At 38.7% G+C, this 20,037-nt stretch overlaps 1 protein-coding gene across 4 annotated transcripts in view; it reads right to left on the bottom strand.

The window, feature by feature from the left end:
• Positions 1-319: 319 nt before the first annotated feature.
• The window catches only part of Rbm27 (RNA binding motif protein 27), a 70,849-nt gene continuing 51,131 nt past the window's right edge, over positions 320-20,037 (bottom strand). For 3 of the 4 annotated variants that reach the window (XM_028881713.2, XM_028881714.2, XM_028881715.2), the window contains 8 exons: positions 19,740-19,880; positions 16,908-17,027; positions 15,314-15,388; positions 15,022-15,186; positions 11,955-12,059; positions 11,660-11,848; positions 4,951-5,061; positions 320-3,458 (listed from right to left, as the gene is read on the bottom strand). In XM_028881713.2, coding sequence (XP_028737546.1) covers positions 3,375-3,458; positions 4,951-5,061; positions 11,660-11,848; positions 11,955-12,059; positions 15,022-15,186; positions 15,314-15,388; positions 16,908-17,027; positions 19,740-19,880 — 990 coding nt within the window. In that variant the 3' untranslated portion in view covers positions 320-3,374. The remainder of the gene's footprint in view (positions 3,459-4,950; positions 5,062-11,659; positions 11,849-11,954; positions 12,060-15,021; positions 15,187-15,313; positions 15,389-16,907; positions 17,028-19,739; positions 19,881-20,037) is intronic. The other variant, XM_037197119.1, reaches the window with a different exon arrangement.

Below are 20,037 nucleotides of genomic sequence, written 5' to 3'. Positions count from 1 at the left end.
CTAGCTGAACTTGTATATTTTTCTCCCAGTCTTCCTCCCTCTCTCTTTTTCTGAACTAGAACCTCACTTTGGGTCTCTCTGGTGGGACTCCCATGCAGGGACACCAAGCATATGCTGCCATGCTCCTCTGTGGTCCAGACTACCTTGATAAAGAAATAATTCTTTTCAACATTTAAACCAGTGGATCTGAATTCAACTTCATACTAAGCAACAGTCTCTCATGTACATAAAGCATTCACGAATATCCACTACTCATTCAGGCTCACAAGCAAGCTCACACTCACATTTCTTTCTTTCCAGAACAAGCCAGAATTACAGCTCTTTTAGTGATTGTTATAATTTTTGGAATGGTTCATAAATTTTCCAGATTCTTTTAAATTTGTAATATTTTCATCTTTTTTTCTTTTTTCCCCCCAATTGTGAACCATTCCATATTGCATCTTTATTGCAAAAGTCAACATGCTTCTTAGAAATTCAGATTGTAATCGATAAAACAAACATTACATATATGAATTTAAATGTATAAACAGTTAGAAATCCAACAATATCTCCTATATACTATTACACAAGTTCACAATCTTGTAAAAACTATAATACAGGCATACTATACATCAAGAGGAAACACTATTCCTTTTCACATGATTTTTTTCTTTTTGAAATAATCATCCATCACCACAGATCTTTTTCACTATAAAAGGACTGTTTTCCAGTGTCTCAGCTGGTGACATTTTCCCAATGCTTCAAGAAGAAACTGAGAAGAATTTCGTATTCCTTGGGGTTACCTTTTTAGGTCTGGGCAGAAATCTAGTAAATCTGACTGACCTAGTCACTGGCTACATGGAGCACATACTAGGAACAGCAGAATTTGCCTCAAATGCTAAATGTTATCTCTATAAACAAAGATGCCAAGAAAACAGGTCATGGTGTGGAATTCTAATAGTTGGAGATTGTGGATGGGGGTAAAGGGGAGAGATATACACATACACATATTCAGCTAATTTATGCTAACCTTAGTATAATTAATCTCTATTTTATAACTCATTTTTGAGTGAAACACATTGGAAAAGAATTTTAGTTATTTAGGAATACTGAATACCCAAGTTCTGTACTATGGACCAAAAACCTTACTGAAAAATGATCTATTCTTTACATTAGCACCTTTCTCTTTCATCCTCTGCCCCCAATAACTCAACAGCCAAACAAATCCTCAACTCTCTCTAGTGAGTGTATAAAGATGTCAATTTTAAGGTTAAAAAAAATCATATGAAAAGGAATCTCATTCTGCTGAATGTCAGTCTATGGAGACTTTCTTACGGCTTCACTAATTTACTGTTATTTTCAGTTTCCAAATACAAAAATACAACAATTCTTATTGAAATCTATACGCTGGTAGTTTTAGTACACAAAAGAAAAAAACCCAAACAAATTATTTACAAAATTATACAGTTTAAGAAAAAACTTTGTACAAAAAATATATAAATCCTTTGTTCCCTCTATCACGTTTAAATGGTCAGGACTCAAAATATTCACCACAATGAATCTTTCCAAATATATACTGACTGAGCCACAGACATCAAGAAAATTTCATTAGAGATGATGGAGAAGTAAGGAGCAAGATGCTTACTGTAGGTTCCCTGTTCTAACGTGTTCCTTCTTTGTGGGCTTACTTCAGCCCCGGTGTTAGCAGAAAGAAAAAAAAAAAACCTAGAGAGGAAGTCCCACTACAAAGGGAAAAACTACACAAACTTAAAAAGAATCCTGATGTTTGACACGTCATTCCAAGACAATATGAAGAGAAAAAAGATGATCAGAAGGTGGGATCTAACTTCTTGTCACTATGTAAATCTAGAGTCCTAATGGTTTTAGGTTTCTGAGTGAACTATTTCTATTTTAAGAAACAGTCTTTACCTCAGGGAACAAAACCCTGACACAGTTAGTGATCACCAAGAACCTTCTGTAGCCAACAGGAAGTTTCAAATTTCACACCACACATATTATAAAAACACAGATGTGTATCTCCTTGAAAAAGTGACATCCTATGTACAGTAATCATTTCATTTCCCCAGTAGTCAGTACAGCGTAGTGTTGCTCCTCTGCTTTTCCATCTAACATTCAGAACACAAGGACATACATTTACACGTATATTTTACCTAACAGATACTCTGTACAGTGTACAGTAAAAATGCACACAGTAAAGGAAACTGCCTACTGAAGTATGTGTATGTTCATGGACAGCAACATCTATAAAATTATGAAAATATAAGGTCATCTGATCAATGTCAAGTTAGAATCTCATTTATTACTAGCATATGCAGACTCCTAACCCCCACCTCAGCACCTCACCATCATGGTTACAATTTCGGAAAAGAACTTCAGATATCTTTAACCCGTTTGTGTAACTAGAACTACGCTGAAGCTTTAAAAAGGGAGGGAAGCCAGTAACTCTTTCCCCTGGAATTCTGCCTTTATTTTTATCATAAGGTAACTTACTTATAAAGGTGCTGGTTTAAACCTTTTTCTGATGACTGATTCCTGATTGCCCAACTCAATCACTTATTTAAAAAGTTAGGCCTATTAATCAAAAGGGATGAGGAAGATGAGGGGGAAAAATGAAGGGGTAAAAGGCAAACTGAGAATTATTTTTTTTTAAAAAAAAAAAAAAGAGAGAGGACCAACTGAAGCGATGCTCACCACTTATCACCACTAAGCAAGGAAGGATGAGTGCAGAAGCCCTGGAGCAAGTGTGAGGAGAGGCTGAGGACCACAGAGGCAGCTACAGCGCTCTGCAGCACCTGTGACGGAGATGGGGGTTCACTGAGGTATTGCTGCACATAAACTCCTAAAGACTACTGTAAAGTGGGCTCTTCCATAGTAAAAAAAAAAAAAAAAAAAAAAAAAAAAAAAATTACTTTTCTTCCAAGCTCATCCTCGAAAGAAAAGGGTGTTTAAATTATGAATATCTTCTACTGTCTGACGACCCATCCATAATAGCTAAGAGTTAAGAGATTCCAGGCGATTTTGACATTTAATGAAATTTTTATCAGCAGATTTATAATCCAAAATAAACTTTCTGAACACCCTGTCTTTACATTGTAATCCAGCACCAAGAGCAGAAACAGATGGTGTGGAAAGTAAGGTTCTAGAGAATCCGGTCACTCCTGCGGATCTTCACAACTGCACAAAGTCACGGCCTTTGGTGATCTGATTATCTCAGACAATTATGAGATGTGCTGGAATAGCAACTTGCTGTCCTTAAACCTACTGTGTTGAAGAGAAAAATAAAAAAAATTTTGGCTCATTGACTTCTTTAAATAATTTTAAAAAGTTGTTCCTCTAAACAATATTTCTAAAAATTACACAGCTCGCATCAAATTTCATCTTCGCCACGAACGAGACTCATATTCATCTTCGTCTTCATCATCATCGTCATGCAAAAACAAATCTGAGGTTTCTGTTTCCTAAAGAAAGAAGAGTACAACCGCTTAGCTGTGCACAAACGCAAAGTCAAACAGCCACCTGATAAGCAGACTAGCTTAAAAATGCAGGTCAGATTTACAAAAATATACAAGTAGTTTATTTTCAGGGCAACAAACAAAACTACCAACCAACCAACAACCCCAATCTTTTAATATGGAGAATAGTGTGGTATCTTGCCACATTTAAACAACTGATCAACTCAGATACAACAAAGACGGTTGTTTCTTTGTATTGGTAACATTCAACATTCTTAATAGTGACCTTGAATTATGCAACACAATACGGAGAACTGTCAATATAATGTGGCTAATTCTCTACTAGAGCTTTTGTTTCCTATCTGGCTGTGATTTTGTACCTTCTAACTCATTTCTTCTCCCATATCCCAGAATACACATTAAAAATGGATATTACTATTTATCTCTGTTTATATTGAAAACATTAATAGGAGATTTCCATTCCAATAACACTAAGAAAATAAAATGCTAGGTGGAAGTCAGCCATCTCAGTACACGCCTATAATAGCAGTCAGGAGACTGAGGCAGCATTTTGTGAGTTTGAAGGTAGCCTGGGCACAGGGTAAAATCCCATCTCAAAAAGCAAAAGAACAAAACTATTAAGTGGATATTTAGAAAGAGTTAGTCAATATATGTGTGTTGTACACACACACACACACACACACACACACACACACACACTGTCAATTATAAAAAATAATTAAAACTGATTTTACTCCATTAACAAAAATGAGGAAAATTAGCAACTTTTCCAGTTTTTCCTGGGCTATCTGTCATTGATTTGTGAGTAGATATGCCAGCTTTCTCTCCATGACATGACATTGCACATCTTATATAAAAATCTAAAATCTGACACAAAATGGAAATATCTACAAACATCATCAGCATGGAAGACTTACTTTCTTCCTAACCTGGGAACACTCCTGTTTTTGTTATATAAACTTGTCCACATAGTCAGAACATACTTCATTAACTAGAAAAACTTGATTCTTTTAAAAAGCAAGATTAGGGGGCTGGAAAGATGACTCAGTGGTTGAAAGCACTGACTGCTCTTCCAGAAGACCCAGGTTCAATTCCCAGCACCCACATGGCAGCTCACAACTGTCTGTAATTACAGTTCCAGGCCTTCTGACACCCTTACATAGACATACATGCAGGTGAAACACTAATGAACATAAAATAAAAATAAATTATTAAAAATAAAATAAAAAAAATAAAAAGCAAGATTATAGAATCAGAAACTTACATTGTGGGCTCAATGTTCTCTATAATAAACTAATTAGAATACAAAAATGCAAAATTACTTATGATATTTTAAGAGGCTACTACTTCTAGACTGGTTTTAACTAACTGAGTAAAAGAAAATTAGGTGTCTATTTTTAAATGTACAGTATTTGATAAAAAGAAAAATAGAGAAGAAGTACTGGAATTCAAATCTTATTTTAATGGTTGAATTTACCTCTTCTTTGACTTCTTCTTCCTCAGTCTCAGTAGATATAGATGGTACCTTGGGCTTGTGCCATGATATCTGTAGCCGACGGTCTTTGAATTTTGACCCTTGGTTTGCAGCCTAAAGTGTATTTTAAAAGAACACATAAGTATGCACTCATATTTCCTAAGGATTTCTTCAAACATTGTGCTATTGATAAAAGTGTAATGGTCTGAGGGAACATGACCTGTTAAGGCGGGGCCCATCGATTAAGGCACTGCTATGTTTGGTGCCTTAACACTACTGTGTTACAGTCACTCTTCTGTGCCAGGCAGGATGAGGATAAAAAATACTTTCTTCAATGACTGACCTTGTGACTTTGATATTTATACATAAAACCTTCAAATCCTGTAATTTCTGAGATAAATCATCTCATGTCAGTCACTGCAATGCATTTTTCAGTTATGCCTGATAAAGCTCTTCTGAGCCCCCCCCCCCCCACACACACACACACCACCCCCCAACCTTCTTTTCCAGAGATGGGGCCTGACAGAGCCCAGGTTGATTTGGAACTCAAACTCCTGCCACAGCTTCCCAAGCACTTGTATTACAGATGTGTGCCATGATGCTCACTCTTTTCTCAAAAGGTCAGAGCTGCCTAGCTTTATATTCAACAAATGTCAATTAGAGCTGGGCTTGGTGTCTAATACCTATAATCCCAGCACCATGGAGGCTGAGAAAGGATTACTTCAAGTTCAGCCTGGCTACCTTCTGAGTTCCAGAAAGGGTCTGAACTACAGAATGAGATCTGGTCAAAAAGAAAAGAAAAAGTCACATAGTCCCAACTCACAGTCAAACTTCTTTCTTTTCTCTTTTTCCGGTATCATTGTGGTTGAACCCAGGGTCCTGCACACAATATGCAAGGGTCCACCAGAGTTATATCCCTAACCCCTAAGTGTTTTCCTCAGGACTACTTTCTAAATACTTCTCAGCAAATGTCCATGAAGACATTTTATTTATTTACTTATTTCTTTATATAGAGAGAAGAATGAACCCAGGTTTTGTGCATGCTATGTACCACTATACGCAAGCACTGTGCCGCTAAACTACATTTCAGACTTATTTCGTTTTGTTTTGTTTTTGTTTTTTGAGACAGGGTTTCTCTGTGTAGCTTTGGAGCCTGTCCTAGAACTCACTCTGTAGACTAGGTTGGCCTCAAACTCACAGAGATCGGCTTGGCTCTGCCTCCCAAGTGCTGGGATTAAAGGCGTGCGCTACCACCGCCCAACCATTTCTAGACTTAAATGATATACATATATATGTTTTAGGAAAACAAAGTTAAATTAATAACAAAAGTCTAAGGTGGACCAGTGAGATGGCTTAATGAGTTAAAGCGTTCATCCCACAAACTTGATAACAACCTCTTTGATCCCTGAGAACCAGCTCCCACACTTTATCTGTTGACCTCCTAGTACATGGGTGTGTCGTGGCATAAGCATCCCCCCACCCCCCACCCTACCCCACATACAAGATTCTAAGGTATCTGAGGTTGGTGCTGTTCACTTCCTTCTATATTTCAGATATCTAAGTTTTCTTCAGTGAACACCATGAAAGATACTGCTCCATAATCAACAACTTTAACTTTTCTCCATGTTAACAGAATCTGAGGGCAATTCTGCTCAGAGGGCAACTCAAGAGTAGTTTAAGTTAATCACAGTAACTGGTTCCCCTCAGAAAAGATCAATTCAGATGTGTGTGTGTGTGTGTGTGTGTGTGTGTGTGTGTGAGAGAGAGAGAGAGAGAGAGAGAGAGAGAGAGAGAGAGAGAGAGACAGAGACAGAGACAGAGACAGACAGACAGACAGACAGCAGAGACAGAGAGAGACAGACAGACAGACAGACAGAGACAGAGAGATACTTATGGCTAAGACATGAAAGCACATCACTGGGTGTGAGTCAGGTTGGGGGAGTTAAGAAAGTTTGCTGGGAAGACGATGGCATTTTAAAAACTGGCATAAGAAACACACCCTCCTTTTTGCCTCTGGACATTCTTGTTGGAAGCTGTGGTGTTTGTGTTGCTGCTGACATTCTGGCAGCCTGAGGAAAAGATAGCTACCACTCAACATAGCTGGAAAGTAGAAGAGAAATAGAGTAGGAGCTTGTGTGTTTAAGTAACGCTAGAATCTCCCCCAAAGATTCTTTTTTTTTTTTTTTGGTTTTTCGAGACAGGGTTTCTCTGCGTAGCTTCGCTTTCCTGAGCTCACTTGTAGCCAGGCTAGCCTCGAACTCACAGAAATCCGCCTGCTCTGCTCCGATGCTGGATTAAAGGCGTGCGCCACCACCGCCCGGCTTCCCCCAAAGATTCTTAAATGGAAAGAAAATAGAGGGTGGGCGAGATGGCTCAGCAGGTAAAGGTGCTTACTGCCAAGTATGACAATGTGAGTTCAGTCCACAAGCTAGAAGGAGAACCAACTCCCGAAAGCCTTCCTCTGAGCTCCACACATGCACAGTAGCACGTGTGCCCACACACATCACATACACAAGACAACTAAATGTAAACTTTTGAGAAGGTAAGACTTGCCATGTCACCAATCATGGTGACCCAAGTTCATATCCCTAGCAGCTACATAAAAACTAGGAGCAGCAGAGAGCGGCTGTAACCCCAGTGCTGGGGAGGAAAGCAAGGGCAGAGATAGGCAGATCCCTGGGGCATGCTGGCCAGCCAGTCTAGCTACAACAATAAGCTCCAAATTTCAATGAGAAACCATGTCTCAAAAAGTAAAATGGAAAGTGACAGAGAAAAGAACAGTTAATGTCAACCTCTGGCTTCCATAGGCATGTACACACATGTGCAAACACAGGAATATACACATACATATACACCTCATACTCAAAGATAGTTGATATTTTCAAAGTATGTTACTTGCAGCCAGATGCATCTTTAGGCAAGTATATGTTATTTTGTAATCAAGAAAGGAGAAAAAAATCCAAGTACCACACCCTCCATCACTGAGTACAACAAATAAACCACACTACACAATTAAAAATTTTATGGTTAGAACCAGAAATGGTGGTATACATCTGTGATCCCAGCTCTTGGAAGACAGAAGCAGACAGAGCTCTGAATTTGAGGCCAGCCTAATCTACATATTGTATGCCAGGACAGCTAAAGCAATAGAGTGAGAGTCTGCCTCAAAATAACAACGGACAACTTAGTAGTGTCCACTACTTGAAAAATTCCTCTGGGCAGTCCAACACTTAGGAAAACCATTTTCCATAATGCATTCACCAAATCTCTTCAAGAAGTGATGAAGGAGAGTGTAAAAGTGCCTGTCCTGTTTGTGCCTTTTAAACAAGACTGTAGGACTTAAAATTACCAGCTTCAGGATTAAACTTTAAATCCTTAATGAGAATTCTTCATAATCCGCTTTAGCATCAGCCAATCATGGTGGCACATTCTAGAATGCCAGCACTTGGTCAAGAGACAAGAGGATCATTAATTCAAGGCAGGCCTTGGTGATGTAATAAGCTTGAAGCCACCTTGAATTATATAGGACTCCATCTCAAAAACAAAGACAACAACAAGAACAAAAACAAAAACAAAAAAAAAAAAAAAAAAACCCAAAGGGCAAGAGAGACTGCTCAGAGGTTAAAAGCACTTGCTGCTCTTCTAGAGGATCCCTTTCAGTTCCCAGCATCTTCACAGTCATTTGTAACTACAGCTCCAGGGGATGTAATACCCTCTTCTGGCCTTGTTGGGCATCTGCATACATGTACATTCATGCACACACACATATACAATTACACACATAAATCTTTACAAAAAAAGCAGCACCAACAAAAACAGATCTTTACTGTCCTCAGATCTCTGTGACATAAAGAATATATTCTTTTTAAAAAGTTTTTCCTGGACTCATTGATTTTGATTCTTAAAATGTATAAAGTTCTATTCATATATAACAATATTTCATACTTAAGGACAAAAGTCTTAAACTTAATATTTAAAGTAATAAAATGCCAGAGCTCTGCAAACTACAGTTCTCAAACCACATGTAACAGAGAAGCCTGATTTTGTCTTCTTGTTTTTATTTTTGGTTTTTCGGGACAGTTTTTCTCTGTGCAACAGCCCTGGCTGTCCTGGATCTTGCTCTGTAGACTAGGTTGGCTTCGAACTCACAGAGATCTGCCTGCCTCTGCCTCCCGAGTGCTGGGATTAAAGGTGTGCACTACCACCACTGATTTTGTTTCTTAAGAGATGGGATTCTGTTTTCTAGACCTCACGTCTTGGACTCAAGTGATCCTTTTGCCTTAGCTCCTAAATGCGAGGACAACAGGACACACCACTGTATCTCACTCAGCACTCTACTTCTGATGGTCTATGAACTAAAAATAGTTTGTACTTTATTAAAATGGTTATTAAAAGGACAAAAAGGAGACCAGGTACAGGTTTCATCATTTAGGAGGCTGAGGCTGATTTCATGAGTTTGAAACAAGCTTAAGCTATACTGTGAGTTCTAGGCTAGCATGAGCTATAGAGTGGAACCCAGTCTCAAAAATCAAACAAAGCCAGTTTGGTGTTGTACACCCATAAGCCTAGCACTAGGAGGCAGGATGAACAGGAGATCTAGGTAAGTCTTGGCTACACAGAAAGCTTTGAGAGGCTAGTCTGGACCGAAGATGCTCTCAATAAACTGCAAGGGCTACAAGGCAAGAAAGCATGTAGTAAATACACAGGGAAAGCAAAATGACCAAAAGGGAGAGGAGGGGAACAGAAGAGAACCAGAAGAAAGGAAAAGAAAGTACAGGAAAGAGAAAACATGACAGAGACTATTTGGAGGCCACAAAACCCTATAATATTTCACAACTTGACTGTTTACAGAAAAAGTCTTCCTACTTTTAAAAAAGTTTTTTATTTATATGTATGTGTGTGGGGGTCTGTGAGTGTATGCCTTGTGTCTACAGGTGCCTGAGGGGGGCAGAAGAAGGTTCTTTGGCACTGGACTTAGGAGCTGTGAGCTTGAGCCCTCTTCAAGAACAAGCCTTTCAGCCAGCAGTGGTGTCACACACTTAATTCCAGCACTTGGAAGGGAGAGGAGGGTGGATTTCTGTGTTTGAGGCTAGCCTGGTCTACACAGTGAGTTCTAGGATAACCTGAGCTATGTAGAAAGAACATGTCTTAAACACCATTCCAGCGGGGAGGCAGGAAATGCTCTTAATTGCTGAGCCATCTCTCTAGGCCCAAAGTCTGCCAACTTTTGATACATACTATAATGTTCTATGTCCCTATGTTGTTGTAGATAACCCAGACTGTATATTATATATGGTATGTTTAGTTTTGGTGGTTCTGTATGTGTTCAGATGTGAATTTGCTTGTGGGGGGCTGAGGCTGACACTAGTGTCTTTCCTGGTACATTTTCCTACTTGTTTGAGACAGGAGCCTCACTGTACTGAGTTCAACAGCAGGCTACCCTGACTAGTCAGCAAGCCTCAGGGCTGTCTCTGCTGCCCTGGCACTGGAATTACAGGTATAAGACGCCGGCCTAGATTTACATGTCTCAAGGGGATCTAGACTCAGTTCTTTATGTTCTACCAACTGAACTACCTCCCCAGTACCACCTATGTACATTTTCATTTTAGTGAGGCCTTCCTCATCATGATCTGCCTCACCATCTTTAATAAAGAACAGGGCTGGAAATATTTTTCTCAAATAAGATGTCTGGCTCTGGGGGGGGGGGGGGGGGGGGGGGGGGGGGGGGGTGGTGTCAGTGAAATGGCTCAGCAGACCTGATAACCCCAGTCTGATTCCTGGGACCCATAAGATAGAAGAGAGAAACTCCCAAAAGTTGTTCTCTGATCTCCACATGCTTGTTGTGGTACAATCACCCACACTCCCAAATAAATAAATAATGTAATTAAGTTGCCCAGGACTGGGGAACCTGGTTATCTTGGCTCTGGTACTTGTCACCTGTGTGATCAGTTTAAGACTGACGTTTCATCTGAAGAAAAGAATTTCACAGGAGACTGGGGAGGAGGCTCAACCTGGACAGTGCTTGCCTAGGAAGCACTCCTCCCTGACACTACCTATAACCAGGTATACATGCCTGTAATTTAATTAAGCACTGGCAAGATGTAAGCAAGAGGATCAGAAATTCAAGGTTATCCTTGCTTACACACAGAGGTCTGAGGACAACCTGGGGTACTTGAGACCCTGTCTAAAATTTTAAAAAAGACTTTACTATATATTTCACTTGTTTTTTATACTTATAGTAATTTAACATTACCATAAACCCATTTATGAAACTCTAATTCAGAAATGTCTACCAAATGAGTTAACGAATGGCTGGAAAGGGAATATACTGGGCATGTTATTTGTCTGCAGCAACATCTGTCTCAACACTGTATATAGAATAAACATGCTTACTACCCCAGTAATTTGAGCTTTGTCTCCATTCCAGATTAATTCGTTGCCTAGAAATACCTGGTAAACTGAAATAATCCTAAAATCAAATCTGGCTTTGGAACACTGTCCCACTACAAATGTGTTTTCATAGATTACTAGGGAATTTCAGAGCAAACCTACTTCCTGACCTTTAAAAATACATTAATAAAATTTTGGTAAGGTCCAAGTTTTAACAACAAAGATTTATAACCTAGAAATCATTTGATATTTATAGATTACAGCAAACAAAGTGCTGAGTGCACTGTTTTTAGAGTGAGCATGAGTTCCATGAAAAACTTACTGAGAAATGCTGAAGCAATTCGTCCTTTTCCTCCTCAATGAATCCTCCAACTGTGAGTGCTTTGGGGCGGTGGTCCACCACCATGTGATTTAGTGAGCCCCTCCCTCTTCCTCGACCTCGTCCTCTTCCTCGACCTTGAGAGGACATAGCCTTGCCTCGCCCCACAGGTAAAATACCTAATCTTGCAGCCTAAATAACAAGAAATAGAAGGTAACGCACATTATTAGATTATCCCTTCATAAGTAAATAAAGAGAAAATTCTCTTTTTTGAGGTGTTATATAGGTTAAATCTCACCTCAACTTGTAACTGACTGAGCTTTTTGCGTAATTCTGTTGTGTCTTCCCCTGAAGAGAGCCTCTTGTGGAGGTCCAGTTCAGTGTCTAGTAGCTCCTTCTGGGCCTGGGAAAAGTTAACAGTGAAGAGGGAGACTTCAGGTTTATAAACACTAAGATCTTATTCAGAGCATTACAGCTACACAATAGCATGCTTCTCTGAAAAAAAAAACAAGACAGAAAAGACATGGGTGCTCTGAGGAAGTGAACCTTCACAGACATAACTGCAAACATAGGCAGCATAATGACTCTGCTGGAAAGCAAGTGTAAGGGCTACCCAAGCACCATAATGAAACACAACTGATCAAACAAAGACCAGATAGAGAACGTATTTATCAGCTTTACACAGGACCAGGAGTGTGGCTCACACCTGTAATCCCAGGAATCAGAAGTTAAGGCAAGCCTGCCTCAAATCAGAGCCATCCCAGGTTACAGAGTGGAACCCTGTCTTAAAACAAATTAATTAATTAGATAAAATATAAAATCGTACAGGTCTTCAGGTAGCTATGGAAGATTTGCCCCTCACATGCTCTTTATTTTTTATTGTGTGTATCTGTGTGCGTATCTGTGTGTATGGTTTGCACAGTGTTCAAGGAGGCCAGAAGAGAGTGTCAGATTCCCTGAAAGAGGCAGCTGAAAGCCACTTGATGTGGCTGCTGGGAACCAAACTTGGGTCCTCTGGAAGAACAGTATTCATTCTTAACCACTGAGCTGTTTCTCTAGCCCCCTGTATTTGCAAAAGGCACATCTGGCTGGATATGGTAACACATGCCTACAGTCCCATTTAAAATAATTAGAAGGCTGAGTTGAAAGGATCACTAAAGCCTACAAGTTTGAGACCAACCTGAGTAACATCCAAAGACCTTCTTTCACAAAAGAGAGGCTGGGGGTGGGGTGTAGGCAGGCAGACACCCTCATAAGGAGAGGGAGGGGGAGAGCCATCGTGTGGGTACTAAGAACCAAACCCGGGTCCTCAAGAGCAGCAAGTGTTCTTAACCAATGAGCCACCTTTCCAGTCCCTGACTATATTTTTCAATGTCCCTTTCCCCACTTTAAGAAATACGAGTCATCATGCCTGGCTTTTAAAAAGGAGTTGTTTTTTTAAAGACAGAGTCTATGTAATACAAGCTGGCCTGGAACTCACTGCACAGCTGAGACTGGCTGTGAACATCTCTTCTTGCTTCTGCTCCCAGTACTAGAAGTATAGTGTTTCTCTACATCCAGCTTTAAAAAGAAATCCTGATTTAAGATTTAGCCTTTCCAACAAAAAAAACAAACACACAAACCCCCATATTTAGTGTGTGCATGTGACACAGTGAACATGCGGAAGTGAAAAGTACAACTTGTGGGACTCAGTATTCTCCTTCTACCATGTGGGCCTGTGAATAAAGTTAGGTCCTCAGGCTCTGCAACAAACCATTGAACTATCTCAGCAGCCCAAGAATTTTTTTCTTTCTTTCTTTCTTTCTTTTTTTTTTTGGTTTTTGGGTTTGAGACAGGGTTTCTCTGTGTAGTTTTGGTGCTTGTCCTAGATCTCGCTCTGTAGCCCAGGCTGGCCTCAAACTCACAGAGATCCACCTGGCTCTGCCTCCTGAGTGCTGGGATTAAAGGCGTGAGCCACTGCCGCCCAGCCCCAGTAATTTATTATTAAATTAATAAAAGAAGTATAATTTCAAATATACTGTATATGTTTTTATATAAAAGCATACAGATATATGTAATAAGTTTATTCCCATTTCTTCAAGGGCTGAAAGTAACCTAAAACAATCCTAATACAGAGCTATGATACAATGAAACCTCTGTGCAAAGCAAGTGCTCTCTAGGGTAAGAAAATGGACAGGTTAATAAAAATAGGTTTAGCTGGATCCAGAATTTCTGATTCTTTTTTTGTTTTTAAAGCCAAATTTGAAGCAAGCTTTAATTAAATACTGGCCATGTTGATGGACTCTGGCCAGGTCCATTCCAGCATTCCCAGGAAATGGACCTGATTATTCTTTTAATTAGTGTGTTAAATCTTTACTCTTGCAAAATCAATGGCTACATTCAATTAGTAAGAGATCATAGCATAGCTGAAAATAGGAAATAGTTTTTTCCTTCTTATATTTTATCAATTTCTCCTTCAACACAAAGGACTACAAATTCAATTTAAATAGAGATTTGTGTGCTGGGAGTGTAGCTCAGAGTGCACTTGCCTGACATACACAAGGCCCTAGTTCAGGTCTCACATTGGGTGCGGTGACACATGTCTATGATGCTGAAGCGGAGGCACAAGGAGCAGATGTTCAAGGTTATCCTTGGCCACATAGTGAGTTTGAAATCATCCTGGGATAAATGAGACCCTATCTCAAAATAATAACAATAATAATTATTATTATTGTTATTATTGTTTTTAATTTATCCCACAGCCAGACAGTGGTGGTGCATGCCTTTAATATCAGCACTTAGAAGGCAGAAGCAGGCAAGTCTACAAAGTTCCAGTACAGCCAGGCTACACAGAGAAACTGTCTCGGGTGAAAAAAAACTGAAACAAAACAAAAAAACATTACAGTAGCACATGTCTGTAATGACCACAATCAGGCTATAAGGCAGGGAGGGAGGATAACAAATTCAAGGCCAGCCTAGGCTATATACTAAGACTCTGTTTCAAACAAACCACACATATAAACAAAGACACCTCCCCAGAACAAAAAACCACCCCAGCTTTCCTGAAAACTAAATAGTTTTAGGCCTCTAAGAATATGAAAGGCAAAACTGACAGCTCATTGGGGCTGGTGTACATGTGTACTCACTGGTACAACACCTGTTTAAAACGCACGTGGCCAGAGGTCTACCAAGCACCAGCATCTGTCCAAACAGGATTTTAAACTTACAGCATTATTCTCTAACAGCCTGCTTCTCTCCCACTAGTCTAGTAGTAACTTTACCACCAGATAGTTTAGGGCTACCCATGGATTGTACTGCACTTTCAACATGCCAAGCACATCACAGATGTTCTGTAAGCATGCTAAAGGAGAAATGCAACTGGATACCTCCGTCTTTGTCTTTACTTTGGATGGTGTCGAGACTGCAGAAGACGTTTTTAATTCATCTTTCAATTGTGAGATCTTCTCTCCGAGTTCTTTCAAGGTCTTCATTATATTTGCTCTTTCTTCTGGCTTCATGTTTTTGTTTTTTTCTAGCTTGGAAATTAGCATCTACAAAATAATTAGAAAAAAGTAAGTCTATACTAAGTAAATTTAAGCCCTAAAGCCTTACCATTATAACTTTGTAAACAAATTCTACATGACATTCCAGAATGCAAAGGATGAGTTCTTACTTTACCTTTTGGCATTCTATTTGCTTTTCCAACATTTCTTGCTTCTTTTTCCTCATGTCTTGCTGTAACTTCATTGCTTCCTGAATAATGTAAAGAAGGAAGTCAGTAATGGATTTAAAAAAAAAAATCTGCTACTGATATATTCCCAATTCATTTCTTTTTTGAAATGGATTTTCCCTCCTAAATAGAAAACAGATGAAAGCAGCAGCTGGGGGATGGGATGTGGCTAGTATAAGTCTATAAGCCTGGGATACACAAGAACCTGTCTAAAAACCAAAAAAAAAAAAAAAAAAAAAAAAAAAAAAAAACCCAAAATCAGAAATGAAGACTTTGACTGTATTTTCCCAACAATTCCAGTATAATTGTGTAATTTATAGCTATACTGTGTATCTTTAAATGAAAGCAAACTGCTTTCACTTTCCAGTGTAATAGGCCAAATCCTTATTTCTGAAGCTTCAAGTTTTAAAACTATAAGTTAGGAATAGCCAGGATTCAAAAATTTTTTTTGGCCTGGAAAATGTTGTTTCTACACTCCTGGAAATTAAATCTTTTTATGGAGACAGTACATATAACTATGTTTTTGCCAGGGGATGGTGGTGGCACATGCCTTTAATCCCAGCAGTGGGAGGCAGAGGCAGAACTCTGTGAGTTCAAGGCCAGCCTGGTCTACAGAGTGAATTCCAGGACAGCCAGGGCTACACAGAGAAATCCTGTCTTGAAAAACCAAAAAGTAAGTAAGTAAATAAGCAAATAAATAAATGCTTTTGGCTGAAAATCCCTATGTAAACAGCTTACATCTAAAATGGTAATGCTACTCAAAGCTGAGTCATATGATGAGTCATAAGCATGTTATACTTAGGTGAAACATTATCTGACTTTAAAAAAGGAATTGGAGGGCTGAAGAGATGGCTCAGAGGATAAGAGCACTAGCTGCCCTTCCAGAGGTCCTGAGTTCAATTCCCAAAACCACATGGTGGCTCACAATCATCTATAATGCAATCTGGTGCCCTCTTCTGGCATGCAGGCAGAACACTGTATACATAAAAATAAATAATAAATCTTTGAAAAAAAAAAGGGGGGAATTGAAAAAGAAAATACTTTGAGCTGGGGGTGTAGCTAAGTGGTAGAATACTTATCCAGCATGTGCCAGGCCCTGGGGTTTCCATTCCTCAAAAAGAGAAAGAAAACTGTCTGTTCTTTGAATGAAAAAGAAAAGGTTAGCTAAGCATGGTGGTACAGGAGGATCTCTTGAGTTTAGAGACCAGCCTGACCTACAAAGCAAGTTCCAGGGTAGCCTGAACCACACAAGAAACCCTGACTTGACCCCACCTCCTGCATATAAAAAATTTTCGTGGCTATAGCTCAGTGTGCTTAAGGCCCTTGGTCTAATCCTCACAAACAAACAAACAAACCAATCTATTCTTTGTATTTAATGTGGCTACTGAAGGTAACTGTCTAGCACTTTTCAGTTTGTTCATCATTTTACGTGTATTAAATGAGGAGAAAGTCAGCATGTCTTACAGCTCTAGAGCAACATGAATGTAAAGATGTTAGCACAGGCACTAAAGATCTAACAGGCAGAAGAATGGAGGCCATTACCTGTTTCTTCTTAAGAACTTCTTGAACATCATGAGATTTAGACCCTGAACAAAGTTTTAAAGGTGCCTTTAAGTTTGAGGAACTGTAAATTGGTTTTGGATGACCTGGAGTAGAAAATACCTAAAAAAAAAAAAAAAAAAAAAGTGAAAGCCAAAAATATTAACACCTGAGTATGATTAAATTCAATCTTTAAAATGTTTAAGATCAGTTTCAGAATAACTGCTTCTATTCAAGAGACAAACTTGAGGGTGGGGTGAAGGGAGTTGAGACAGGGTTGCTCTGTGTAGCCCAGGCTGTCCTGGCACTTGCTTTGTAGACCAAGCCTGCTTCTGCCTCCCAAGTGTTGGGATTAAAAAGGTGTGTACCACCATTGCCTGGCTTACACAAAAGTTTTTTATATTTAAGAACTTCATTAGCTGGGTATGGTGCCTTTAACCTCTCTGTGTCTTCTGGGTCAGTCTGGTCTATATTGAATTACTTACCTTGTTCCAAACAAATGAACAAACACATTTCATACATAAAATCTAGTTCTTTATAAATTCAATTGTACCTCGAAGATAAAAATATATTTTTAATATCAATATTCTGTTTCTCAATATAATGCCATGTTTCCTTCCTTTTACATTTTAATTATGAGAGAAATAATAGCAGGCCTCACCCATAGGAGATGGCCTGCTTCTAACCAAGACCTTAGTGTCCTTCTATTAAGTACAATATCATAAACTACCAACATCAGATAAGGTTACTATTATGACTACAATGAATCAAGACAGAATCAAGATTATTCCATAATCATGAGAACACAGACAAAAATGTCAACACTTTCCAAACCATAAAATTATTAAAAATCTCTCCACAAAGACTAATGATTGTTCCTTCTCAAAACTTTTAATAAAAATACATTAAAAACAAAAAATAATCTTATTTTATTTATATTACCAACTATTACCACAAGCATTTTATTTATTTCACTAATTTTAGTTCTATCTCTAAAAGACATGGATTCCTTTTTCCCAACATAATCACTACACCATCATTTCACTTTTCTCATTATTAAATTACTTAATTTACTTATTTATTTATTTATTTTTCAGACAAGGTCTTAACTAAGAATCCCAGGGTGGCAGTGAACTTACAATTCTCCTGCCCTAGCCTCCTGGGTGCCAGCTATATACTTTTAAATTTCATTTTGTTCAGTTTCTTATGCCCTAAAACATCTTCATGGTACATAAAAAATGTATTCCTCAGTCCTTTGTAAAGTTAAATGCATTTTACTATATGGATACACTACAATTTAAGGGATTTTCATAATTATAAAGAGATTATAATTACAGTAGCTTATACATATATACTTTACATTTTGGACACTATATCTCTGGTACACATTATTAGAAAAGGAGTAGTATATTACACATAATTTTTGCCAAATATTGCCAAATTTCATTTCATGAGGTTTAAATCTAGTATTTCCATCAGCATTTAAGTCTCAAGTCCATATGGAATTTAATGGTGCAATTAAAAAAATGTTATTTTATCTTTTCCATATGGCTACCCACTTATACTAATAGGACTTACCAAAACACCCATTATTTTCTTCACTGATCTGGTACTAGCTAGTCAATAATGAATTTCTTTTGCAATGAAGTCTATTTTAGATTTTCTGTTCTGTTTCACTTGTCTATTAATTCCTGTGCCACCATTAAACTGTTTTAGTAACAGACCTTATAGTATTTTTAGACTATCCCCTATCACTATTTTTTTTTTCAGAGTTCCTCTGGCTGTCTATAAGAACCACTACACTAGCTGGGCGGTGGTGGTGCACGCCTTTAATCCCAGCACTCGGGAGGCAGAGCCAGGCGGATCTCTGTGAGTTCAAGGCCAGCCTGGGCTACCAAGTGAGTCCCAGGAAAGGCGCAAAAAAAGAACCACTACGCTAGAGTTATTGCAGATATATTCCTAAAAGCAAAAGAAAGAGATGCAACACTTGATTTTATGGCAGAATTATCTTCACTGTTTTTTTTTAAGATTTTAATTTCAATTATTTAGTTATTTTTAATTTAATGTGTGTCTGTATGTGAGTCTGTGCATGTGCATGCAGTGCCCAAAGAGGCCAGAAGAGGGTATCAGATCCCTGAGAGCAAGTTATAATTGTCATCTGCTAAGTGTAGGTGCTAGGAACCAAACTCAGGTCACCTTTAAAAGCCATCTCCCTAGCCTTCATTAGGTTCTTAATTATACCTAAAAGGAAAAATGAGAGCCAGATGTGGTAATACATGTCTTTAACCAGCATCTGGGAGGCTGAAACAGCAGGATCATGAGCAGAATCCAGCCTGGGGTACATAGTCAGACCTTGTCTCAAAAATTAGGTGGTGGTAATAATGGGGGAGAGGGTCAACTAATAAGGACCCCTATCTATAAATAAACAGCTAAAAGCTAAAATTCTCTAATTCTTAGATAGCTCTAAATAAAAACAAATTGACCAGCAAATTCCTGACTGAGCTATGGAAATTAGGGAAGTATACTTAGGTCAAATGTCATGCTTGTCTTGTTGAGAGAGACTACAAATCTTTTTTTTTTGTTGTTTTGTTTTGTTTTTTTGTTTTTCGAGACAGGGTTTCTCTGCGTAGCTTTGTGCCTTTCCTGGGACTCACTTGGTAGTCCAGGCTGGCCTCGAACTCACAGAGATCCGCCTGGCTCTGCCTCCCGAGTGCTGGGATTAAAGGTGTGCGCCACCACCACCTGGCAAGAGAGACTACAAATCTTAATGGTAATGAATTTTTATGTCATTGAATGAATGACTCTAAATAAACATGAAGTCACAGAACTACATACCGGGCAATCCTCTCCAGAACCACCAGACTGATTTAGCAAGTGAGGTGTGTCACTCTGGTTAGTACTTGCATGTCCAAGACGGTGTTTAACAGGAACTTTGTTGAGAACGTAGGCACCAGAGGTCTGTGGTTTGCCCATCATCTGCAAATACAAAATAAACATCTATGTGATATAAGTTTAAAAAAACACACCCAAGAATGACACAAATTTAAGACAGAATTTAAAGTTGAAATGAGGGGGTGCTTCAGTTACCTGTATATACAGATAGTTTTATTATCCACGTTGTTTTAGATGTCTA

This window comes from Peromyscus leucopus, chromosome 19, assembly GCF_004664715.2.
Source record: "Peromyscus leucopus breed LL Stock chromosome 19, UCI_PerLeu_2.1, whole genome shotgun sequence".
Lineage (NCBI taxonomy): Eukaryota > Metazoa > Chordata > Mammalia > Rodentia > Cricetidae > Peromyscus > Peromyscus leucopus.
This window is presented reverse-complemented; position numbering and strand designations above follow the sequence as displayed.